This window comes from Dendrobates tinctorius, unplaced genomic scaffold (assembly GCF_039654945.1).
Source record: "Dendrobates tinctorius isolate UK_male_01 unplaced genomic scaffold, ASM3965494v1 ptg000272l, whole genome shotgun sequence".
NCBI classification, from domain to species: Eukaryota; Metazoa; Chordata; class Amphibia; order Anura; family Dendrobatidae; genus Dendrobates; species Dendrobates tinctorius.
Window position 1 is genome coordinate 14,351,071 of NW_027361939.1, and position 27,158 is coordinate 14,378,228.

General features: G+C 46.7%; 1 protein-coding gene across 3 annotated transcripts; it reads left to right on the forward strand.

Annotated features, from left to right (window-relative positions):
• LOC141070541 (neuropeptide Y receptor type 1-like) lies at nucleotides 1–27,158 on the forward strand. 3 transcript variants are annotated; one of them, XM_073559553.1, is made up of 5 exons: nucleotides 1–603; nucleotides 3,903–4,003; nucleotides 13,666–13,731; nucleotides 21,469–21,548; nucleotides 25,678–27,158. In XM_073559553.1, the coding sequence occupies exon 5, from the start codon at nucleotides 25,710–25,712 to the stop codon at nucleotides 26,820–26,822; it is 1,113 nt and encodes a 370-aa protein (XP_073415654.1). In that variant the 5' UTR covers nucleotides 1–603; nucleotides 3,903–4,003; nucleotides 13,666–13,731; nucleotides 21,469–21,548; nucleotides 25,678–25,709; the 3' UTR covers nucleotides 26,823–27,158. The 3 variants fall into 3 exon arrangements, with proteins under 3 accessions (XP_073415654.1, XP_073415653.1, XP_073415655.1); XM_073559552.1 differs by lacking the exon at nucleotides 21,469–21,548 and having other exon boundaries at nucleotides 3–603; XM_073559554.1 differs by lacking the exon at nucleotides 21,469–21,548 and having other exon boundaries at nucleotides 3–592.

Sequence of the window (27,158 nt, forward strand, 5' to 3'; positions counted from 1 at the left end):
AGGTGCTGGCTGCGGGGGGCGAGAAGGATTCGGAATAATTTGTTTTCTGTTGCTGGCAGATTCCAGATAAAAAAGAATTTGGTTTCCTAGCAACAGCAGCTGATTTCCCATAATGAGTCTGTCCGTCTGCTGAGATCTCTTCATTTCTCCCGCAGAAGCTGCGCTGAATTTTCTCTAGTGAACCAAATCTCCTGGGGGGGTTGGGGCCTAATGGGGTCTGCACCCCTACAAGCTTAGCACCAACCTGAGCGTTCTTGGCGGACCCCCTGTCACTGTGCACAGACGGGAGAGAGGGGGCTAAAGAGGTGAAGGAGAAAGTGCTAACACTAGGAGAGGTCATCCAGAGAGAAGGACGAGGCGAGAGGAAAGGGTGCCAGAAATACGGACCATGCGGCTCACAAACGGGAACTATGGTGGAGCCATAAAATGAGGCAAAAGGCAAAGAGAGGACCGAGAAAGGGGTGGAGGGAGAAGAGCTAGAGTGGAGTCATCCAGCCAGTGTGAAGACAGCTGACAGCGCTCGCCTCCTTTTTTTCTCCTGCTTCTCATCATCTGCTCTGGACACTTGGTGCCTACATGCTGATGTTCTCCTGTAAGTGACACGTAAGTGACTCTCCGCTTGCTCTGTGTCTGTCCACAATATTATTACTATTTCTACAGCATGTGGACCCCGGATGTGCAATATGGGGGGTAGTGTAATAACAGAGGGCGGTCAGGCCATGTGCCATGGGGCTAGGTGTCACCCTCTGTCGTGGCCCAGGGTATTTAGATATAGTGTTAGGGCATCATATTGAATCCTTGCCCTAAGACAGAGTGACCACAATTCTAACCAAGATCATCTCCAGCAAGAACCTACATTTCTCTTCTCTCATCGCCCCATGTCCCTCATGGGGGTCTGGCAGGGTTTACTTGACTTTTATGCGGGGTGAACCTTAAGTTTTTGACCGGTCAGGTTACACGAGTGCCCTGATTGTATGAACGATCCGACCACCAACTTTCCAGACTTCACTGGGAGATGAGACAAAGACAACTATGCAGTTTGCTTGACCCAAGTGATCGTCTGATTTTGGTCCGTTTAGCTTCACATTTTCCAACCTTACAGACCCCACTTTCACAGACAGAAGTCTATTTCACTCCATAAGTGATGGCCAATTGAAATGATCAAAATCAATGATTTTGGCTGACTTTTATCAGAGTTGTATGGGCAGCTTTAGCTTATCTTGGGGCAGCTCCAATATTTCTCAGTTGGGACAGTGACATAGTCAGTCATTGTTTAAGGGGGTATCGCAGTAAGAAGATGCGTGTCCAGAGGCTGTGATGGTATTTAACACCTTTAGGGCAGGTGCAGACGAGCGTATTTACTGTCGTAGTGCAATCCGCCAAAGATCTGATCACACTCGGACCATTGTTAGTTTATGGGGCCGTTCACATGTCCCATTATTTTTCTTCGACAGAGGAAAAGATCACTGCATGCCAGAGTTTGATCCGACATTTGGATCACACTCAGCCATGCAAGTCAATGAATGCATGGAAACCATCAGACTGCACTCGGATGACATCTGAGTGCAATCCGATTTCCGCGCACTCACAGAATAGAGAAGATGGAGACTTTTTTTCTCCAACTTCTCTTCATCCAAGAGAATCGGATTACACCTATAATCACACTCTGATCAGGTTTGATCAAAGTGTCTTGGATGAGAGAACCTTCGGCCGTCTGCATCTGCCCTTAGAATTAGATTAAAAGGCTGCTAAAGCTTTAATTTCGACAGGTAGCATCAAAGAGAAGGATATCTACACAAGCAATTTCCCTACAAATTCACAGATCTCATAACCTGGGATTTAAGGACGACAGTTTAGCAGATTATATATTAGGAGATATAAGTATTCCTTAAAGGGATACAATTATTATTATTATTAAAGGGGTATTCTGGTTTCAGTAAATAAATACTGTTCTTTGTATAAAGTTATACTATTTTCCAGTATGTGTTCTGCACCAATGTCCCTATATGTTTCATGATCTTCGCGTGCCACCATTCAGTCGGAACCTGCATCGTTCCCTTTCAGATCATATTCTGTGCCGATCATCTGATGGACACACAGGTGCATGGCTTATTCTGTCCGGTAACAGTGACAAACCATGCACCTGTGTGCCCATCACATCGCCAGGACAGATTTCCATCAAGTAGAAGTAAATAAGGAACAAACATTAGGAACGCTGAAGGAATGACACAGACAGTGTAAAGAGCATTGTACTTTTCAATATACAAAAATTGGAATACCCCTTTAAGAGTTCCTATATTTTATTTTATAAAATCCAATGCACTCATAGGAGCTGCACTCTCATCCAGAGGTAACATGGGAGAAGTCTACTTTATTATATTGTGTCTTTCCTCTGAAACAATATAGAATGATCCACGGCTGTCACACTACGATAAACATGCTGGGCATAAATTTAAAGCAGATAGACATCGTCCAGGGCATTTTTCTTTTTTACTTAAATGCATATATTTTTTACTAAAAAAAATAATTTTTTCAATTGAGATTCATTAAAACTTTTGCACCATTTTTGTTTGTTTTTTTCAGACTCGGTCCTTTTGCTTTCCTGCACATTGCTGGCTGCATAGATTATGTTAAAGGCAACTTGTCACCATGATTTTATTCCCAAAACGAATGGCGTGTATAGAAAGGCGCTTTCATGCTGATTAAATGCTTACCTTTCTGGTAGAAATCTGCTTTGCTGTTTTAGAGAAATCCATAGTTGAAATTGTATGCTAATGAAGTGCAAGTGCAGTGGGTGGGATAATGCACTTATAGCTCTCCTGCCTCTCTAAATAGTCCTCGCCCCCTGCCTGCATCCTGTATCTAGCTGGCAGGTCTTTCATGTTTCAGTGCTTTGTCAGTCAGAGACAGCAGACAGGTAGTGGACGGGGGAATAGGTAGAGAGGAAGGAGAACTGTGAGAGCATTGTCCCGCCCACTGCACTTGCACTTCATTAGCATACAATTTCAACTATGGATTTCTCTAAAGCAGCAAAATGGATTTCTACAAGAAAGGAAAGGATTTACTCAGTATTAAAGCACCTTTATATAGATGCTCTTAGCTTGGGGTATAAAATTCTGATGACAGGTTCTCTTTAACTGAGAATCCACTGGTGAGCTCATTATGACGCAGAGTTTGTAAGTCTTTTTTCCATCCTTTTTGTGAGATCCTCTCAGATACTTTATGACCACATCAAAGTTCACCTCTACTCTGTGGTCATAAATCAGCATGAGTTCAGGAGAATAGAGATAACAGAGTTTCAAACTCAGATGGATTCTCAGTTAACTAAAAAAAAAAGTCCCCAAAGCGGAAGAATCTCCCCGAGTCATCCTAGGAATACTTGCCAACTTATAAAAGTTAAAAAGCAGAAGACATTTAGTACTGCGGTACATCCAAAGAGCCAAATTTGGGGCCATAGCCATTGACTGATTTCGGGCCACTCAATGGCCATTCTCTATCCCTCTACACTTACTTTCTACTAGCTCCATGCCTTGGATCTCAGAAACCACGGGGCACGATAAACTTTCAAAAATTCTTGATTTTTAGAAGGTTTCAACTGACCCCTTCGGACAATTCATTAGAGTAGGCGAATACAATCTTAGGTAATTTTCACAGGAACAGTGTCATACTTTGGAATATGGTAACGTGTAAATCCCAACCCCTCACCTTTCTAATCTCTGTAAGTGAAAATCTCTGTATAGCAGGAACCCCAGGCAGATCTCGCCTCGTTAGTGAGTAAAGGTTTAAAGTGAGAAATTATATTGTGGCCCCACCATACCTCGTGTCTCCATTCCATGGGCCACAGGAGTGTTCTATATCTATAATGCCAGGTTATGAATCTTGTTCTTTTTTTCTAATTTCAGCAACAGTTTGGTCTTTTAAAACCGGCCTGCCCAGCGGCGCATCCTGCAACCTCCCCTGACCTCACCGCCACCAGGACATTCTTTGGAGGACGCTTTGACAAGTGAGTGAGAGATATTTGACAGCAGAAAGTATTTCTGCTCCTGCTGACATATGTGGTATGCTACACATCAGTGTTCCCCAACAAGCACCAGAAACGTCACCGCATTCGTATAATGACCCTAGTCTGAAAAACAGATCTCTGGCAGTAGACATGAGCAAATCTTTGAAAATTTGAAATTGCCAAATTTTCTCCGGAAATTCGATTCACAACAAATCAATGCATTGTGAATCAAAAGTACTCTTACTGCCCTGAAAACATGCATGCTTCTCCGTTGCTGTGCTGTCACACACTATTCGTAAAGTTTAATCGGTGGCTTTATTTTATTTGTTTATGGTATAGCACCACTAGTTCCACACACTTTACAGACATCACTGTCCCCATTGGGGCTCACAATCTTTATTCCCTATCAGTATGTCTTTGGAGTGTAGGCGGAAACCAGAGAACTTCAAAGAAACCCATGCAAACACGGGGAGAACATACAAACTCCTTGCAGATGTTGTCCTTGGTGGGATATAAATCCAAGAGCCCAGCGTACAAGGCTGCAGTGCTAACCACTGAGCCACCGTGCTGTCCTCTCACTACCTCTATTGCTAAGTTGTGACTGTACATGACAAGCAATGTCACGTGATTTAATTTTATGCAATATGATAAATGGACATTTTTAACAATTTGCGCAAAGCAATCCGTAAATTATGGAATTTGACGAGAATTCCCCAAAATTTGACATGAATTTGATGTGCCCTGAATTGATTCTCTCATCTCTAGATAATGCCAGTTTGCAATGTTATGACTTGATGCAAGGATGTCACAGTGGGACCCGCACTGATCCCAAGTGTAAAGGTCCCTTTGGGGTCTAACACAGCATCATCACTGGGGTCAAGTGAATAGGGCTACGCAGCCTTTCTTTGGACAGCCAGTGCAAGAGAGCGCTCATTCCTTGGATGATCGGTGGGAGTATGCAACTACTTAGTACGGTAGGAGAAGAGCCATACAACTTGGTTATATGAGGTAGGAAACTGGAGGACCCTGAAAAACCCATGCTTGACACTGGCGCCCCCATAAATCTGCCTGTGTACTGATGGATACACGTGTAGGGGTGGCGAGGGAAGGCAAATCAGGAGGTGATGCTGGTGATGATGCTGATAGGCGGGGAAGGTGTGCTGATCCAACAGGAATGGGGGGTGACCCTCTTCTTGACGCCGGCAGACACGAGACTGAGACAGGGGTTGTGTCCAACAGTTCAGATTTTATTGGTCACTTTTCGGACAACCACCGTACTTAATCACAGGACTTTTTCTACCGTACACTTTGTACACAGACCCTGGTACCTTCCCTTTCTTACGTGACTGACCGTGGCGTCCTCTATGGCTCTTCCTGCTGTGGCTGCCCTAAGCACTCTCACCACAGCGTTTCATCATCTAGAGTACGCCGTCCACTTGATAACCACAGTCCGTCTCTGTCTGCGGCCACTGTCCTTGTGGGTCACCCCCCGTGACCGTCTCCACCGTCAGTTACTCTCTGTAGGGGTATTTCACTTTCCTCCCTACAGCAGGTCCTCCTCTCTAGTGAGCTCTCTGGGCTGACTGGAACTTCCAGAACCTTCCCTGACCCCTTATACTCCCAGTCCAGGTAGCCCCGCCCACTGTCACCTGACAAGCACCTCTGACCAATGAGAGTGACCTTGACCTCTGGCAGTTATGTAACACTCTCTTGACAGTTACATAACCACCCTTTGCAAGCGCCTCACTGCCCTCTAATGGTCACTCTCATTATGACACCCTTTTTCATCAATCTGAGTGTCCCTGTCAGGTCAACCTCCCCACACGCAGGAGATAGATTAGGGCAATTATAGATCTGCCATTCAGAAGTCCTGCCTGACCACCACCGTAGTAAATGTGATTATACTCATATCTGTTGTCTTCCGACTTTTCTAAAATCAGATACCGTAGAAGTTGCTAAAAAAAAAAAAAAAGATTTCTTTAGCTCAGAGTGAGATGCCATTTCTTATCCTGCGTCGTTACTAAATATTTTACTGGTTGCATTAATTATGTATTTTATTTGCTGTTTGGAGCGAGCAGATTACAGCCTAGCGCAGGCAAATTTGCAGCACAGTGTGTGGCAATGAGCAGATCCATCGACCATCTGGAAGGCGGTAATACGTTATGTTAGGAAAATCACAAACAAGTCACTGGAAAAGGAGCCCTGCCGTTATTATTTAATTACTATAAACTGGAGCGTGACCGGGAGGGGCGAGAGTCCGATCATTGTACATGACCCGTTTAATGCAGGCGGCAACACAGAGATCATGGAAAGGTATCTGTAGACCAAAGGCAGCATGACGATGGAATCCACTGTGAAATGTTCTAGGAGAACACAAACTGGAGGTCAAATGAAAATGCGGTGATTTAGTGGGGATGTCTGATTTTAAAATCCCTTTTTATTGGATTCTGAGTTAATAGTAGGGGGGGGTCCCTGGACAGGACGGCTGCCATCTATTAGCATGAGCTGAAAGCAACTGCAAAGAACAACTGTTGCTCGAGGACCCAGCACATTGTTAGATCTTAAGCCATCAGTTTAATTGATTGGGTCTGGCACAGAGGAACAAGCACTTTCATTACATGAAAATCCCATTGATTTCACGGAGTATTGTGTAATATTTCATAAGGAGTTCAGGCATTGCACCTCCTGTATACCAGACCTAGGCCAGCCATGCCTCTTGTCACCACTGGCTCACCCATGCAGCCACTGGACCTTCATGTCTCTATAACCTTTGTGACTGCCCAAGGCCTAGGCCAGCCATGCCTCTTGTCACCATAGGCTCACCCATGCAGCCACTGGACCTTCATGTCCCTGTAACCTTTGTGACTGCCCAAGGCCTAGGCCAGCCATGCCTCTTGTCACCACTGGCTCACCCATGCAGCCACTGGACCTTCATGTCTCTATAACCTTTGTGACTGCCCAAGGCCTAGGCCAGCCATGCCTCTTGTCACCATAGGCTCACCCATGCAGCCACTGGACCTTCATGTCCCTGTAACCTTTGTGACTGCCCAAGGCCTAGGCCAGCCATGCCTCTTGTCACCACTGGCTCACCCATGCAGCCACTGGACCTTCATGTCTCTATAACCTTTGTGACTGCCCAAGGCCTAGGCCAGCCATGCCTCTTGTCACCATAGGCTCACCCATGCAGCCACTGGACCTTCATGTCCCTGTAACCTTTGTGACTGCCCAAGGCCTAGGCCAGCCATGCCTCTTGTCACCACTGGCTCACCCATGCAGCCACTGGACCTTCATGTCTCTATAACCTTTGTGACTGCCCAAGGCCTAGGCCAGCCATGCCTCTTGTCACCATAGGCTCACCCATGCAGCCACTGGACCTTCATGTCCCTGTAACCTTTGTGACTGCCCAAGGCCTAGGCCAGCCATGCCTCTTGTCACCACTGGCTCACACATGCACCCAGTGGACCTTCACGTCCCTGTAACCTTTGTGACTGCCCAAGGCCAGCCATGCCTCTTGTCACCACTGGGTCACCCATGCAGCCACTGGACCTTCACATCTCTGTAACCTTTGTGACTGCTCAAGGCCAGCCATGCCTCTAGTCACCACTGGCTCACACATGCACCCAGTGGACCTTCACGTCCCTGTAACCTTTGTGACTGCCCAAGGCCAACCATGCCTCTTGTCAACACTGGGTCACCCATGCACCCAGTGGACCTTCACGTCCCTGTAACCTTTGTGACTGCCCAAGGCCTAGGCCAGCCATGCCTCTTGTCACCACTGGGTCACCCATGCAGCCACTGGACCTTCACATCTCTGTAACCTTTGTGACTGCTCAAGGCCTCGGCCAGCCATGCCTCTTGTCACCACTGGCTCACACATGTAGCCACTGCACCTTCACGTCTCTGTAACCTTTGTGACTGCCCAAGGCCTAGCAGCCACTGGACCTTCATATCTCTGTACCTTTTGTGATTGACCAAGGCTTAGGCCAGCCATACCTCTTGTCATCACTGGCTCAATCATGTAGCCACTGGACCTTCATGTTTCTATAACATTTGTGACTGCCCAAGTCCAATGTCTCCTGGTGACATTCTATAAGCTAGATCTTGCCAAGTGCCGTAAAACTAGATCTAACTTGCTGTGGTCCATCACCGAAACTCCACTTATGAGAAGTTTGTCATGAGGTCTACATTACATAAACACAATGAAGGGTTGGATGAGAATTTTCCTTCCCAAATGGTATTTTTCTCCTGCTGTAACTGTAAAAGGCTCTAACTCCACCTGTTTCACCTATCTCCCAATCCCATTTTCCTACCATTCCAGCTATCTAACATCTATTTTCAAGTGAACAATTTCTTAGCTGCCCACCACCACCATACTTCCACGTGTCCACCACCATGAGTTCAATATCATTTCAAAGTTAAAACTAGAGATGGGCAAACACCTGGGTGTTCGGGTCTGGCGGGTTCGGCCGAACAGTTACCAAAATTTTGGGTACCAGAAAAAAGTCCTTTTTAGGCTTTTTAGGCTGGGGGGTATCCATGGCCCCTTACCAGCCTTAGAATACCAACCCCCAGCTGTCTGCTTTAGCAAGGCTGGTTGTCAAAAATCTTGGGGACCACACGCCAGTTTTTTACATTGATTTAAATAATTAAAAAAACAGCGTGGGGACCCCTTTATTCTTGATAACTAACATTGCTGAAGATGATAGCTGAGGGTTGCAGCCCCCAGCTGTGAGTTAATAATAATAATCTTTAATTTTTATATAGCGCTAACATATTCCGCAGCACTTTAGAGTTTGCACACATTATCATCACTGTCCCCAATGGGGCTCACAATCTAAATTCCTTGTCAGTATGTATTTGGAACGTGGGAGGAAACTGGAGAACCCGGAGAAAACCCACGCCAACATGGGGAGAACATACAAACTCTTTGCATATGTTGTCCTTGGTGGGATTTCAACCCAGGACTCCAGTGCTGCTAGGCTGCAGTGCTAACCACTGAGCCACCATGCAGTGAGTTTTGTCTGGCTGGTTAGCAAAAAATAACCCACGCCGATTTTTTCTAGATATTTATTTATACCGTAGGAGCGGCTGATGAATACTCCCATCCGCTGCTCCTGCTCTCACTGTTATTAGCGGCTGCAGGTGTCGGATGATGGGATCACTAGTCCCATCAGCTGACACCAGTGACCGGAGGTAAACTTTATACCTCTGATCACAACTGAGCACTGCCGCTGTCTTTTGACAGCGTGGGAACCGCGGCTCTCTGATTTCACCACTGATCAGAAGTGGTGTTTGCCACGCTGCCATGCACATGACAGCGCCACAAACACCCGGTGTTCGAGCAGCCGAATCCGCGAACAGTAACACGGACTTCCTGGTGAAGTCTGTGTTTGGTGTCCGTACGGATGCCGAACTTTACTATTCAGGTTTGCCCATCTCTAATTAAAACTTTCTCACTGTCATTTTTCCCCATAACCCTCTATCAGCAATGTAATACAACAGGCCCTCGAAATTCATTTAACTGGTTTCCCTTATGAGTCTTCATACTAAAGGTCCCGTTACATTTAGAGATGCACCAGCGATCCCGACAACGATACGACTCGGTCAGGATCACTGGTGCATCGCTAAATGGTCACTAGTGAGCTGCCATACAGGCAGGTCTCACCAGCGATGCAGCAGCGGTCGGCGGTCGTCACTTACCTGTCACACGCAGCGAGGGTGACGTCTTCCGCCCGGGTCCATGGAGTCGCTCGTCGGCGCCAGCAGGAAGCCGACGACGAGAAATGGACCATCCCGTCCTCGCGCGATCAGCGATATCCAGCAGGGAGTCGGGTCGGAGGTAAGTGTCACATGTAGCGAGATCGCTAGCGATATCGCTGTTGCGTCACAAAATCGGTGACGCTTTAGCGAGATCGCTAGCGATCTCGCTATGTGTGAAGGGGGCTTAATGCTCAAGTCAGACCATAAAACACGGACGACGATCGCATCGCAATGTTCTGATTGGCCGGTGACTCTCCTGACCTAAGCATGACAGCTGCATAAAAATACATGCTGTCACGCTCAGGTCAGGAGAGCTGCCGGCCAGTCCGAACACTATGATACGATCAGCCATGTTATACGACCATCTGACTGCACCCTCGTCCCCAATTTCTCCTAAAAGGCCGGGGTCAGACTTGCGCGTACAATGCGAGAAACTCGCACGAGTCTCTCGCATCAATACCCGGCACGGCCGCCGGCACTCGGACCGGAGCTGCGGCTGCATAGAAATATTGATGCGGGTATTGATGTGAGAGACTCGCGAGAGTTTCTCACATTGTACTCGCAAGTCTGACCCTGGCCTAATGGTGCAGTTCGCAGGGATCAGACACTCACTAACCTTCCACCATTTGGAATACTCAGGCAAGTTCTGATTGGTAAGGCCCCAGAAGAAAAAGGTTAAGGTCTTATTCAGACTTCCGTTTTTCACAAATGTCTTTTCTCCAGATAGAACACGTACCAATTCTAATCTATGGACATGTTTACATGTCTGTGGGTTTTTTTGCAGACAGTGTGTCCACAAAAAAATCACGGAGACATATCCGTTCAGTCCGTGTAGGATCCGTATGCCGTCTGCGATTAACATCATGATGGACCGAAGTTTTGCAGTTTATTTAATTTTTTGTGAAAATCATTGATGAAACACTGATCAAAAATACTGATGAAAATCAGATGAAAAACACTGATGAAAAATGGAATGTTTTTGTAAAACCAGAAAAATCACAGACTTATGAAACAGGCCTTAGTATTATATGGCCGTGTGATGACACACAGACCAATGCAATTCAGTAGAGCTTTTTAGATGACAGATTTTTCACGCTGACTTGTATCTGTGGGAAAAAATGTGCAGTGTGCACTATTCACTTCTCTGTATCGGATGAGACTCACCTGTAAAAGTCTATGGGTGTGTAAAAAAAATAAATGAAATGAAGGATGGCCCTCACGTTCAAATGTAGAAGGCTTTATTCAGGAATAAAAAACATCGGCACGGGAGTAATGTGTTGAGTATGGACTACGGCCGTTTCGTGCTGCTGCGCTTCAACAGGACCCGTTAAAACGCACTAGTGCGAAACGGCCGTAGTCCGTATTCAACACATTTCTCACGTGCCGATGTTTTTTTATTCCTGAGTAAAGCCTTCTACATTTGAACGGTGAGTGCCATCCTTCATTTCTTCATATGTGGATACTTTATTTGTGTTATTTAATGGATTGAGCACCCGGTCTAAGTGGGTTTTTTGGCGTTCCAGAGTATGTGTGTGATTTGACTTCTAAGAATCATGTCTGAGGTCGAGGTGGTGCAGCGATGCTGAGTTCTTTTTTTATTTGTTTGGATTCCCAAAAAAAATAAATGGATCCAACATGGAACATCCCTATAGCATCTGATTTTTACAGATACGATTCCATTATTAACAGTGGAAACTGTATTTGATCATGAACATTTCAAACTGTTGAAGTATAAAACCGAATGTCACATGGATGTAAAATACGACCACACAGATGACAGTAGGGGTGAAAATCACTGGTGTTTTTTGCCTGAAAATCGGTCGATTTTTATCTGCTCGTCTGACCCGGGCATTCAACTGCTGATGTACAAATATGGATGCTACACGAATGTAAAAAACGGACACAGGGACGAAATACGGATGAAAACACAGAAGAAAATCGAGTTTTCTGGATGAAAGGCGGACAATTTTTCCTAAGCTCATCTGAACCTATCGTTAGACCTCATTCAGACGTACGAGAAAAATGGACCGAACTTCATCAGTGATTTTCATCAGAGTTCGATCAGAGGTTCATCAGTTTTTTTCACTGATGACGGAAAAAACCTTTTTCCACCTTCTTCTGTCAGTGATAAATGGACCGCACACAGATGGCCTCCGAGTCCTGATTTTTTGCACGGACCCATAGACGTTCATTGCATAGTTTGATCTGACACTCGGATCAGTATCGGACATGTCTCCACAATTTTGCACAGACCTTTCAATCCGCCAAAAAAATCACTGATGTGTGAACAGCCACATGGTTAGCGCTCGTACGTGAAAAACTGATGTGTGAACGAGCCCTTAAACTGAGAAACTGTGGCAATGTCTATCTTCTTTACATCGTGTCATTAGCGAATCACAGATTCCAGATATCACCATCAATTTTCCCTAATGTGACGCAAAGGCTGAAACATGCGGCAAATCCACAACATTTCGGCAAAAGAAATCGAAAAATGCTACGGATTTCACTATGGATATTCCACTGTAGAATGAGTTCTTCTCACACCAGACGTAATGCCCATAGCGAGCGCTCAGCACCCAGTTTTAGGTTAATGAGCGGAAGGGTCTGATGCGGACGACTGTTCCACTTTTGTCCGTGCTACTTTTTTATACATGAGGTCCTCCATGTTCTATGCAATCTCACTATCCATTCTTGCATGCGTAAACTGCGATTATCAAGTACATGTCTGAAAGTTATAAAAGATGTATGACCAACTGGTACAAGTTGGTGTCTTTTGCAACATTTATTAAAAATAAAAAAATAAATAACTTTATGTAAAATCCACTTAATGGATTATAACATTAAAGAGGTTTATCAAACTTTACTAACAGTATTTGTACGCAACGTACGTCTTTTTTCAGGGGGGATTCTGCCCGGAATACACCTGAAAAAAGCACTTGAAGAACGCCCCCATACAATGAACGTAATGCACAACAATGTCCAAACCATATTGCTCTGCACATGTTCTGTATCACGTCCCTTCTTTTAGGGCTTCTGCAGACGTCTATGTAAATTGGTCCGAGCCCAAACCATATTGCACGGACTGGCCGCGGCTTTACCAACCCGAGCACGACAGCTTCATAGACATATGAAGATGAGACTTTGAGTCGGGAGAGCCGCGGCCAGTCCGTGCATTATGGTTTGGGCTTCGGACCAATTTACATGGACGTCTGTATAAGCCCTTGGGGTTCGGAAACCCTAGAGAGGTTAAAAGAAATCACATGCTCATTCTTCTCTGCATACTGCACAGCGCTGACCTACAAAGACAACGACCACCAGAATCTAAAAAACGCAGTGTGCACATAGCCTTAGAGTACAGTCATACTCTGTGGCTGCCTATGCTGTGTATCGATATTTACCAGTAAGGTAATTAGCACATGGCAGAGCTTTATTCACGGACACTCTATGGAGGGGGTTACATCCTGTAGAGCCCCCTTATGGTACCATCATACTGCAGTAACGTTCACATTAGTGAAGGGCGAGCGTGCTCGGATAATGTGGTATCCGAGCATGCTCGTGTCCTAATCTAGTATTTTTGGCGTGCTCGACAAAAAATGCTCAATTTGCTGCCACTGCATGTCTCGCGGCTCTTAGACAACTGCAACACATGCAGGGATTACCCGTTTGTTAGACTATGGGGTAGTGAGCGTGAGCGACCACCACTCCTATAGACAGTGAATGCTGTGGTCGTACATGTTCACTACCGCTTCATTCACACAGAGGATTTTGTTTTCTTAGTCGGTTATCATACATTTATAACCCATCCTGTGGGTAGGTGACATTCCCTACATTGTCTATAGGATATCCCCTTTAATTTTCTGTACAACTTTCACTGTCTAAAGTCTTGCCTTCTTTTCTTATAGGAATCTTCTCTTGAGCAGCATCGGGTCATATAATGATCCAGTCCAGATGTCGCTCTTAACTCTTTGGTGAGTTTGTTCATTTTATTATTTTATAAGGGTTGTCAATGACTTGGGATTGCTCATGAAAATCAGATCTGGGAGAATTTTATACCCCTCACCCCCACCAATCATCAACTCTAGCCGGCTAGATACCGTATATAGTGTACAGTGCTGGAACAGCAAATATCTGTACACTGTGCAGTGCTTGTTGAGATATGAGCTGCAGTACCCAACCATGGCCACCACACAGGGTACACAGGTGCGCTGGTCCAGTTCTGTACACTGGTTACATCAGACCACAGTGGGAGCTTCCAACATCTGTTCAGTGGAGTTACCAGGTGTCGGACCATCATCGATCTGATACTGATGACCTATTCATGGGAAAGGTCATCAATATTTTAGTCCTGGAAAACCCCTTAGAGAAGTTAGTAGAATTGTAAGGTAAATATATTGTTTTTTGATTGATCCTTAGACCCAATATTTAATTCCATTATTATGTATCAAAGAACATCCTCTCTCTGCCCGCCTTATTAATGACATGAGCCTTGGCACTTGTCCAATAATACCCAAGTTGGTTATTGGCCTGTGTTCAACCTGTGAACCTCTGAATAAGGCCGGGGTCAGACTTGCGAGAAACTCGGACAAGTCTCGCTCATCAATACCCGACACTGCCGCCGGCACTCGGGACCGGAGCGTTCAGCTCCATGTATTTCTATGCATCTGAACGCTCCGATCCGAGTGCCGGCGGCAGTGCCAAGTATTGACGTGCGAGACTCTCCCAGTTTCTCGCAAGTTTGACCCCGGCCTTACTCCTGCAATATTGACCATGGTGTTGACAGACAGCATTGGGATTGTCGAGACTGATGGTTTTTAAAGCTAGGCTGAAGAAGAGCAGGCAGCAGGAAAAAAATCAAATGCTATTTTTTGGGGAGATTAAAATTTTTAATTCAAAACAATTTGAAAATTTAATCCAGGACTTTTAATTTTTTTGTGTATGGGGCTAAGAACTTACAGACAGGTAGTTTACCTGCCTTTTCTGCAGTGGGACAATCTCTGCCTGCACAGCCAGCGATTCCACCGCTTAATTTCACCTCTCATGAACAGAGATGCAGCTTCTCTCCTGCTCTTCTCTGTCAAGGGAGCAAAACTGCAGACGTCATGCTGATTGACAGATAGGCAGCAGGGAGTCAGCTGTCAATCAGCATGACATCAGCAGAGACACCCCGTCATCAGATCACAGCGGAAGAAAAGATGCTGCTCTGGCGACGTGATATCAGTGGAAGCAGGAGAATTCCCATCAGGAGCGGTCTGTGACTGCTCTGCACCAGCAGAAATCAGCGCCGGGCAGAGCAGACAGGTAATTAGCAACTACATAATAATAATCTTTATTGTTTATATAGCGCTAACATATTCCACAGTGCTTTACGCACATTATCATTGCTGTCCCCGATGGGGCTCGCAATCTAAATTCCCTATCAGTATGTCTTTGGAGTGTGGGAGGAAACCAGAGTACCCGGAGAACTCCTTGCAGATGTTGTCCTTGGTGGGATTCGAACCCAGAACTCCAGCGCTGCAATGCTAACCACTGAGCCACCGTGCTGCCCAACTACATACAAGTAAGTTCTTAGTCCCATATGCAAAAATAATAAGGTTCCACATAGCGTACCATAACTGTGAAATCCGATAGAAGGGTTGTATACATACATGTGTTTAGTGTGCACTCATTTACTGAAGTTGTGCAATTCGTAGAAGCAGGTGGCATAGACTTTCTGCTTCGTCTCATTGGGGGACACAGATACTGTGGGTGTATGCTACTGCCGTCTGGAGGCTGACACTAAGTATACAAAAAAAGTTATCTCCTCCTCCGCCGCATACACCCTAGCCCCGATTGCGGGCGGAAAACAGTTTTATGCTTAGTGTGTTTGGAGGCACTCATGTCTGGGTTTCTCCAGACTTTTTTTTTTTTTTTCTTTCTTCCCTTTTTCCCATGAAGATAAGACAGGGGCGACGGACCCTATTGAAAGGGTCCGATCTCCCCAAATTATCAACGGGCGAGCACACGTTGAGTATTGTCTCCGCGTATCCTTTCCCGCACCGAGGGACATCTCTGGGACTTTTCCCCGGACATCTATTTTTATTTTTTATTTTATGAAGATAAGACAGGGGCAACGCATCCTATTGAAAGGATCCGATTTCCCCAAACCATCAACGGGCGAGCACGTGCGAGTGTCCCTCCACGTATCCTTTCCCGCACCGTGGGACATTATGCCAGACTTAGCCCTGTCCACCCCTAGGAATTGAAACCATGGGCTTGCACAGAGGCACAAGCCTATTCTGTGCGGCCCCCACTGCTCCACCAACGCACGATGGCGGTGCTGCATGGCGGCGGACGGTCCCTCTCCTCGCCCCTGCAAGGCGGACGGAGCTAGGGTGCCTGCACCGTCCAAAATGGATTACCTCATGGCCTCTGCTGATGGCAGGTATGGATGGCTGGGGAGGGCCCCTGGGCAGCGAGAGGCTCCAGGTCAGCGGTGCGGCCAGAGGTGGCAGGTTTTTGGGCTAGGGTTGTGATCCAGCAGTCTCCATTCCTCTCCCTCCTCCCCCCTCCTCTTCTTCTCCTCCTCGCCTCCCCTCCTTCTCTCCTCCCTCCCTATACCTGCACGTGGAGGGCCGCGGATTAGGAAGATTCCCCAGCGGTGGTGAAAGAGAGCGCTTCAGGGGGGTGCCGGCGGGATCACCGGGATAGCGGGGCCGCCAGTGCACGGGCAGGTGGGCAGTGGCTAATTTAGCCCGCGGCTTCGGCCTAGGCCGCGGGTGGAAGTTCCGCCCCCCCGGCGTGACGTCATATCCGGCGCCGCCCCCCGTGGCTAGGGCGGGCGCCGGACAAATTGAGGCCCAGGCGTCAGTAAGGGGAAGGCCGCGACCAGGAGAGCATCATCGCCGCCTACCCAGAGGTGAAGGAGCGCAGCAGAGGCAGGGTAGGAGCGCGGGAGGGACGCAGGAGCAGGGTAAGTGTGACCCCGTCCCTGGAAGCCACGCTACGCGCAATAAAAGGTTACCCTCCTCCTTTCCCCTCAGAATCTCATAGATTGGGCCCAAGCAGCAATATGTCCGGGAAAAGAAAGACGCACACATTCCTTTATGCCGCATGCGTTTCCTGTAGGGTTATGTTCCCATGAGCGCAGACTGTTAAGTTATGTGAAGCCTGTAACTCCGAACGCGCCCAGGAGCCCTTCCCTGCAACAGAGCCCAGGGGTCTGGATCCCCCGGAATGGGCGTTATCACTCTCGCGGTCCATGGCTTCGTTTACAAAGGCGATCGAGACCCTTCAGGCCCCTGATAGGGGCAGAGACGACAGCTCGCCTGTCTGGGAGGGTTCATCCGCCTCACAAGAGCCTCCGGCCTGCAGGGGCCGCACTCTGTCTAGGCAGACGCATAGGAAGAAAGCCCACACTGCGTCTCCGGGCCCCTCCGGTGCTTCGGCATCTGTGAGTGCGGCGTCTCGTTCACTGTCACCATCCTCCAGGAGTGAGCAGAGCTCAGATTATGACGTGGAGGAATCCCTGGACCTGGATATCCCGGGGTGTCGGGAGACAGTAGACAGTCTCATCGAAGCTGTCAATCAGACTTTGGGTATTGAGGAGGACGTCTCCCTAAGCTCAGGTCATAAAGTATCCTTTAAGAAGGCCAGGCGACCACTTAGAGTGTTTAGCACTCACCCAGAGTTCGAGGACATAGTGCAGCGTCACAGGGAACGTCCAGACAAGCGTTTTTCGGGCCAGAAAACGTTAGAAACTAGATATCAGTTTGCACCAGAGCTCTGTAACAGATGGACGGAATCTCCGGTTGTGGATCCTCCAGTGTCACGCCTGGCTTCAGTGACTTTGTTGTCAGTACCTAGTGTTTCTTCCATTAAGGACCCCACGGATCGCCTCATAGAGAGCTTGGCCTGCTCGGTATATGAAGCATCAGGATCAGCGCTCTCTCCTTCTTTCGTGGCAACATGGGTAGCCAAGGCCATGATGTCATAGTCAGATTCCTTAAATAAGGTCCTGCAGGATAGGGACCTGCTGACGGAAGTATCTGAAATAGCTGGTCAGATCGCAATGGCGGGTGACTATTTAATCAATGCATCCTTAGATGTGGCTAATTGCGCAGCACTAGCAGCAGCGAATGCAATCGCCATTAGGAGAGCCCTGTGGTTAAGGCTATGGCGGGCTGATTCGATTTCCAAAAAATCCTTGACTTCCCTGCCTTATCAGGGTAGCCGCCTATTTGGGGAGAAATTAGACAAGCTCGTATCAGATGCTACAGGGGGGAAAAGCAGTTTTCTCCCACAGCAGAAAGTTAAATTGCTCTTTCGTCAGCCGCAGGCACGCTTTCGGGCATTTCGCAGCCCGGATGGATGGCAGCGGCCAGTTCCTCCGCCCCAGCTCGCTACAACCAAGACAAGGATCGTCAGGTCACGTATAGAGCCAACCCACTGGGCAGGATGCGAGGCCGCCTGCCCAGGTCAAGGGGGGCCAGGTCCCAGAAGCCCTCAGCTAAATGACTCGGGGCATCCGTTACCCGACATCCGTTACCCGAAGACGGCAGAGTGGGCGGCCGTCTACTCCGGTTCTGCCACGTCTGGGTCGTGGTAGCACGCGACGCATGGGTGGCGGAATTAATGTCGTCCGGGTACAAAATAGAATTTGTCAGTCATCCTCCAAGACGATTTTTTCTTTCCCGGCTTCCCAAAGCGGAATCCCGGGCAGAGGCATTATTAGGGGTCATCGAGGTACTTCAGCGCAACGGGGTCATTGTCCCTGTACCAGAGTGCGAGAGAACTCAGGGTTTTTATTCCAACCTGATCGCAGTCCCCAAGAAGGACGGGACAGAAATGCCGGTGCTGGACCTAAAGCTCCTGAACAGGTTCATCAGAATCAGACACTTTCGAATGGAATCCCTCCGTTCAGTTATATCGACCATGGAGCAGGGAGAATACGTGGCCTCGATCGACATCCAGGATGCTTACCTGCACGTCCCTATTTTTTCTCCGCATCAGAGGTTCCTACGGTTCGCAATCGGGGGTCGGCATTTCCAATTTGTAGCTCTGCCCTTCAGGTTGACCACCGCCCCCAGAGTATTCACGAAGGTAATGGCGGTCGTCATGGCCATCCTACACTCTCGGGGCATAGTGGTCTTGCCGTACTTAGACGACCTTTTGGTGAAGGGTCCGTCCTTTCGGGCATGCGAGGAAAATGTCAGGATCACGCTGGATACCCTATCCCGCCTAGGATGGTTGGTCAACGGGAAGAAGTCATCCCTTGTTCCAGCTCAGAGGATTCCGTTCCTAGGGATGTTTTTCGACACCTCCCGAGGGTTGGTAGTTCTCCCTCAGGACAAGGCTCTAGCGCTCCGGCAGGGAGTTCGGAAACTTCAACAGCCAGGCCATCACACCATTCGGTTCGGGATGAGGGTCCTAGGGAAGATGGTGGCGGCAATGGAAGCAATTCTGTTTGCCCAATTTCATCTTCGTCCCCTGCAGCATGCTCTCCTGGCATCCTGGGACAAGAGTCCATTCACTCTCAATCATCAGTGCAGGTTGTCCTCTCAAGTCAAGCGGTCACTCCTCTCTTCTTCAGGGAAAGCCTTTTCCCCCAGATCAATGGTTGGTGATCACAACCGATGCGAGCCTCCTCGGTTGGGGAGCAGTTTTCTGCCATCACACGACTCAGGGGCGATGGTCGCAACAGGAGGCAACTTGTTGGATCAACTTGTTGGATCAACTTGTTGGAGATACGAGCAGTGCGGTTGGCACTGCAACATTTCCAGCACTTTCTAGCAGGGCGTCCTGTCCGAATACAGTCAGACAACGCCACGGCGGTGGCGTACTTGAATCATCAGGGGAGCACGCGCAGCAGGGCAACCATGCGCGAGATAGAGCATGTACTACGCTGGGCCGAAGGAACCACTCGGTGATTTTGGCAGTCCACATACCAGGCGTGGAAAATTGGGCAGCAGACTTTCTAAGCCGGCAGGGAGTCATGTCCGGGCAATGGTCCCTGCCCCAGAGGTCTTCCAGCAGATTTGCCAACGGTGGGGGACACCGGACGTGGATCTGATGGCCTCCAGGGTAAACGCCAAAGTAGCCGTGTTTGTCGCTCGGTCTTAAGACCCGCGAGCGATCGCAGTGGATGCGTTGGTTCTACCATGGAACCAGTTTCGCCTCCCGTACCTGTTTCCCCCGCTGCCACTACTTCCAAGGGTCATCAGGAAGATCAAAACAGAGCGGGTTCCGGCAATTCTGCTGGCCCCAGACTGGTCCTGTCGGGCATGGTACGCGGATCTAGTGCAGCTTCTCGCGGACGTTCCTTGGCGGCTGCCAGAACGACCAGACTTACTGTCTCAGGGGCCGATCTTCCACCCAAACTCAGGGGCCCTGTGTTTGACGGCATGGCCATTGAATCTTGGATCCTGACCCAAGCGAGGTTCGGGCGTGAAGTGGTTGCTACACTGTCTTTTTTGATTCCCAACATCCTGGCTTTTCTTCAGTCAGGCCTAGACTCAGGGTTAGCCCTGAGCTCCCTTAAGAGACAGATCTCGGCCCTGTCTGTCCTTTTCCAGCGAAGAATCGCTACCAACATGCAGGTCAAGACATTCATTCAAGGGGTCTCACATTTGGTACCCCCCTATAGAGCGCCCCTGGACTTCTGGGACCTTAACCTGGTCCTGAGTATCCTGCAGGAAGCTCCTTTTCAGCCATTACGAGAAATTTCATTGTCATACCTTTCCAGGAAGGTCGCATTCTTGGTAGCCATAACTTCTATTAGGCGGGTCTCGGAGTTGGCAGCCCTATCTTGTAGAGCACCGTTTCTTACTTTCTACAAGGATAAGGCAGTTCTTAGACCAGCTCCCCCCTTTCTGCCGAAGGTCTTGTCCTCGTTTCACATTAATGAGGACATTGTCCTGCCTTCATTTTGTCCAGCGCCAGTGCATCAGGTAGAAAGGGCACTCCACACATTTGACCTAGTGAGAGCGCTCAGAAGATATGTGTCGCGGACGGCACCCTTTCGCCAGACAGACTCGCTGTTTGTTATCCCCGAAGGGCGCAGGAAGGGACTCGCAACTTCAAAGTCGACCATAGCCAGATGGATCCGCCTAACTATTCAAAAGGCTTACCGGATTAGAGGCGCATCAATTCCTGCAGGGATCAGAATGCACTCTACTCGGGCAGTGGGCGCCACTTGGGCGCTTCGGCACCAGGCTTCGGCAGAGAAGGTATGCAAAGCAGCAACCTGGTCCAGCCTGCACACTTTTTCTAAACATTACAATGTGCATACTCAGGCTTCGTCAGATGCGAGCCTGGGTAGAAGAATTCTCCAAGCAGCAGTGGCACACCTTTAGCAGGAGGTGCATGTGGCTTGGATCGGTGAGTCAATCTCCCACCCAAGGACTACTTTAGGACGTCCCACAGTACCTGTGTCCCCCAATGAGACGAAGGAGAAACATGGATTTTTGTGGGTACTCACCGTAAAATCCTTTTCTCCTTTGGGGGACACAGCACCCACCCTATTAGCCAGTTGGCTCTTGTTTATTTAATTAGTATTTTTCCTTTTTTAAAAATTAGGGTGGTCCTTTTTCAGGCATATGGTATTCTGCTTTAAGGCTAGATTGTTTTTTGTGTTCTCCTACTGCTATTGCACTAAACTGGTTTGCGCCCGCAATCGGGGCGAGGGTGTATGCGGCGGAGGAGGAGCTAACTTTTTTTTGTATACTTAGTGTCAGCCTCCAGATGGCAGTAGCATACAGCCACAGTACCTGTGTCCCCCAATGAGCGTCTCGGAGAAAAGGATTTTACGGTGAGTACTCACAAAAATCCATGTTTCTGCAGCTCCCTCAGCTGCCACCGGTGATCCAGAGTAGAAAATGCCAATGTCCAAAAAAAGGAGAATGGCGGTCAATGTAAGTGCTCCCGGGACTGAAGCTCAAGGACTTTATGTTCAATCTATTTTATTGAGCATTTTACAAACAAAGAATATACTATATGCAAACAGATAATATATAGAATCATAGAAAATATCTAGTATTCAAAAATGAGAATACAACCATCTATCAGTAAATCAAACATACCATGGTAGACAATAACAGTAGCCATATGGCGAACGCCAACAAGGTATTCAAGAGAGGAAGTATCCTCTATATTATGCAGAGGACAGACATAGGGTAAAAAAAAGCGGGAAAGAAAGACAAGGGAAGAGGGGGAAAAAGGAGAAAAAAAAAAGGTTACAGATAAAGTGGTCCTTAAAATCATGTATATACTAATGTGCAAATTCCTATGTAACTGAAACATTCAGCAGAACAAATTATGGAAATCAGGTGAGTCCTGAAACAAAATCCATCCACTCCAAATCCTTCTAAATTTATCGTTTGTACCATTGCAGTCTGCAGACAGCTCCTCCATTCTACATAGATTGACCATTTCCTTATACCAGTCTAATATGTCAGGGGGGTTTGTAAGTTTCCAACACCGCGGGATTACCATTTGTGCTGCTGTTAGACAAAACCGAAGAATATCTCTCTTCTGAGTTCCTATTGAAGGTAAAATTGACAGAAGAGCTATTTGAGGGGACCTTGCTACACGGTTTCCCGTGATTCGTTGATAATTGTGGAAAACCTTCTCCCAGAATGGCTTGATCTTAGAGCATTCCCACCAAATGTGAATCATAGAGCCCACCTCCCTCTAACATCTCCAACAAACCCCTCAAACTGCTGGATATATTGCATGTAGTTTAGAAGGGTAATGATACCATCTCATAAGTATTTTATAGTTCTTCTCATGTGCAGTCCCAGCGCTAGCAAGTTTATGAGTGAAGAGAAACCCCATTCCTCAGGAGACAAGCTTATCCCCAAGTCTCTCTTCCACGCCTGCTGAAATGTTAACTTCTCCGCTTCACCCTCTCTGCTTAATCCCCCATAAATCACAGATATAGCATGTGGAGGCTTATTTTCCTCTACGAACAATTTCTCTAAAAAGGTGAAGTTTGAAATCGAAATCTTTTCAAAATTATGTGTTACTAGGAAGGATTGTAATTGCAAGTATTCAAACCACCAAATTTTCTCATTTGGAAACTGAGCCTGTATAGAGACAAAAGAAGGCAACTACCCATTTTCTAGCACCTGAAACAATCGGGTATCCTCCAGTGCCCTCCGACCGAGAAAAGATCCGAGCAAGTATCCAGGGAGAAAGGATGGATTGAAAAACAATGATGTAAGTGGGCTAATATTCCTATCTGGGAACCCCTTCTTTCTCAGAGTGTGCCATTTTTTAAGTGTGTCTCTAGTTAAATTACAATTGACAATAGTCAATGACTCCCCAGAACACCAGGGCAGATGTCTTAAAGGGACATCTAAACCCTCCTGTTCCACCCCCACCCATTGTTTAGCATCAGCCCGAAAGTGCCAGTCCAGAATCCTAAGTAATGTAGTAAACTGAAAATATCTCTTAAAATTGGGAAAACCAGCACCACCTATAGATTTAGGTGGAGAAAGGGTCTGTATGCTTATGCGAGGTTTGAGTTTACCCCATATGAATTTGGTTAAAGCTGATCGTAATTTACAGAAGAAACTATGAGGGGGGGAAATCGGTATAGTTTGGAATATGTATAAGAAACGGGGTAAAACGTCCATTTTGATAGCATTCATCCTGCCAAACCAGGATAGTTTAAATTTACTATAATTCGCTAGGTCTCTGTATGTTCTGCTTAATAAAGCTTGATAGTTAAGCTCGAACAATTTATTAGGATCAGAAGGGACCACGACCCCTAGATATTTCAATGACTCTCCTTGCCATTTAAATGGAAATGTATTCATGATTTGAAGGACCTCATTCTGAGAAAATGATATATTTAAAGCTTCTGATTTGGAATAATTGACTTTAAAATTACTAAGTGATCCGAACCTATCAAATTCTTTTAAAATTATTGGAAACGATATTTGTGGTTGTGAGATATAAAGGAGTAAATCATCTTCATACAGAGCTGCTTTATAAGAGTTAGGTCCTATCGTGTATCCATGAATATTGATATTATTTCTGATAGCGTTGACTAGGTGTTCCATTACCACTACGTAAAGTAATGGAGAAAGTGGGCAGCCCTGTCTGGTTCCATTGTTGATCTTAAATGGGCTGGATAATGAACCATTTATTCTAACCCGCGCTGTTGGACCATTATATAAGGCTAAGATTTTCTGTAGAAAGCGGGGACCTAGACCTATCTGTCTCAAGGCTTCCTCCATAAACCCCCAATAGACTCTATCGAAAGCCTTCTCTGCGTCTACAGATAAAAGACCTAGTGGTGTGGAGCTAGTTTTTGCCTTGGAGATGATAAGTAATGTCTTAATAGTATTATCCCGGGCTTCTCGTCCTTTGACGAATCCCACCTGATCATTATTGACCAGGGAAGGAAGTAAAGGGGCTAGCCTCTCAGCTAAGATTTTTGAAAATAATTTAATGTCCATGTTTAAGAGATAAATTGGCCTAAAGTTGGCAATTATTGAAGGGTCTTTACCTGGCTTAGGGAGCACACTAATGTGTGCTTCTAGAGACTGGGGAACAAATCCAGTACTTTCTTCAATAGCATTGAAAGTTTTTGCCATTATTGGAGAGAGTTGTTCCCTAAAGTTTTTATAAAACGCTGGTGTGAATCCGTCTGGACCAGGGCATTTACCAGATGGAGAGGACCGTATTGCCAAATCGATCTCCTCTATTGAAATCTCCTCCTCTAAAGCCCCCATTACACATAGCGATATCGCTAGCAATATCACTGTAACGTCACCAATTTTGTGACGTAGCAGCGATATTGCTAGTGATATCGCTATGTCTGATACTTACCTCCGACCGGCTCCCCTGCTGCTCATCGATGGTCGTGCGAGAACGTCCTGGATCATTTCTCGTTGGGCGCTTCCTGCTGGGCTTCCTGTGGCGCCGACGAGCGACGCGTGGACGCGGGCGGGAGGACGTCAGGATCGCCGCGTCTGACAGGTAAGTAACGACCCCCGACACCTGCTATGTCGCTGGTGAGATCTGCCTGTGTGGCAGCTCACTAGCGACCACTTAGCGATGCACCAGCGATCCATATCGTTGTCGGGATCGCTGGTGCATCGCTCAGTGTAACGGTACCCTAAAGCTTTCAGAGCTGAACTGCTCAACACAGGTAGGGATGTTTCCTGAATGTATTCTTTTATCTTATAGGAGAGGTCTAATGGGGGCATATCTGCGAATTGGTTCTTAATGTTGTATAAATTCTCATAGTAAGACTGAAAGAGATCCACAATTTCTTTTGGGTTGTGTGTATCCCTGCCATTTTGTTTTTTAACAAACCGAATAAATGTAGCTGACGCACGTGGATGGAGCAGTCTGGATAATGGTCTCCCGCACTTGTCCGATAGGTCATAGAAAAAATGTTTAGATTTTTCCATGTATTGAAAATATTTTTTATCTAAAGTTTCTCTTAATTCATTTCTTTTTTTTGTCAAGTCAGCAAGCATGGAAGCAGATAGAGTTTGTTTGTGTGAAATTTCAAGTTCAAGGACTTTATTATGATGATTGGGACAACACATTTTGAGATTCGTCTGATGCACTTGAGGAAGGGATCAGACTGGTCTCAAAATGCCTTCTCCTAATAATAATAAAGACCTTGAACTTCATCTTCAGTCTCGGCAGCACTTCTATTGACAGTCATTTTCTTTTTTTGGATTGTCACAAACAGGTCTTGACTGAGTTGTGCGAGCGGAAAGAGTAAAATTATCAATCTCCTAGGACAAGAATAGGCAGAGTATAATCAAAAGAGATGAAAATACTAAAGGGAAAATAGCTTGAATTTTTAAAATGCTTCAATGTATTTTCTATATTTTACGGTTCCTTTATTGACCTTGTTTTGGTGTAAGCCAAATGTGCATGTATATACTCATCTATGTGTTTGTGCTTCACAGGTGTGACCTTAGGAACACCACGGCATAAGAAAATGGAGGATTACCTACATCTTTTTACCATAAACTTGACTGGATATCTAGGCCCCAACTGGGAAGGAGAAGCCTCTTGTGTAGACTCTGTTGGCAATGTCACCTTCTTGGTTATAGCCTACAGTGCCCTCATAGCAGTAGGACTCATTGGAAACTCATGCCTGGTGTTTGTTATTGCTCGCCAACGGGAGATGCGGAATGTCACCAATATTTTTATTGCCAATCTGTCCTGCTCTGATATCCTCATGGCTTTGGTGTGCGTGCCCGTCACTGTAATCTATACTCTGATGAACCGTTGGATCCTGGGTGAGGCACTCTGCAAAGTGACCCCATTTGTGCAGTGTATCTCTGTCACCGTCTCTGTATTATCATTAGTCCTCATTGCTTTGGAACGACATCAGCTCATAATACATCCCACTGGTTGGAAGCCTTTGCCATGGCACGCTTATCTTGCTGTGGCAGTAACTTGGGCAGTGTCATGTTTCATTTCCCTACCGTTCCTTTCCTTTAGTATCCTAACCAATCAGCCATTCCAGAACCTCTCGTTACCTTTTGACCCTTACATTGACCATTTTGTGTGTATTGATAACTGGCCATCTGAACCACACCGTCTGGCTTATACCACCTGCCTCCTGCTCTTCCAGTACTGCCTACCCTTGCTCCTTATTCTTTTGTGTTACCTCCGTATATTTCTACGCTTACGGAGAAGAAGGGATGTAGTGGAAAGAGCGGGAGGAGGAGACTCCGGAGGACGGAAGGGAGGTCATCGGAGGGTTAACATCATGCTACTTTCCATTGTCGTAGCCTTTGCTCTTTGTTGGCTGCCTCTCACTGTTTTCAATGCCCTCTTTGACTGGGACCATAAGCGTATTTCTACCTGTTATCACGATCTCATATTTTCTCTCTGCCACCTGTCAGCCATGGCGTCTACGTGTGTCAACCCCGTCATGTATGGTTTCTTGAATAGCAACTTCCAAAAAGAGGTAAAGACCTTACTACTCCGCTGCCGATGCGCAGGGAGTCAGGACAAATATGAGAGTTTCCCCCTCTCCACGGTCAGCACTGAAGTGTCCAAAGCTTCCCTGCAAAGTGTCACCAATGGAAATAATGTATAAAATTCCTGTTGGGAATCAGGTCTATACAACTGGGTGGATTTTAACCCACATGTTAAATTGGTACCCAGGTTATCAAAGCGGACTATAAGCCAAAATGCTGCTTCTACAGAGATATGTCCCTCCATGCCAATTTCAACAGCCAACAGGTTGTGCGACTTGCTGCAAGTTTGCAGGCATTTGTGCTAAGTGGCCTCAAAGACTGTAAAAAATATATATATTTTATTTCACGTGTTATCTTTCAGCTCAGCAATGAAAAGCATGCACATTCATGGTTGTGTTATATTCTTCTGTTTATTGGGGGGGACTTTGCTCTAAAATTATAGAAATGGGAATTAC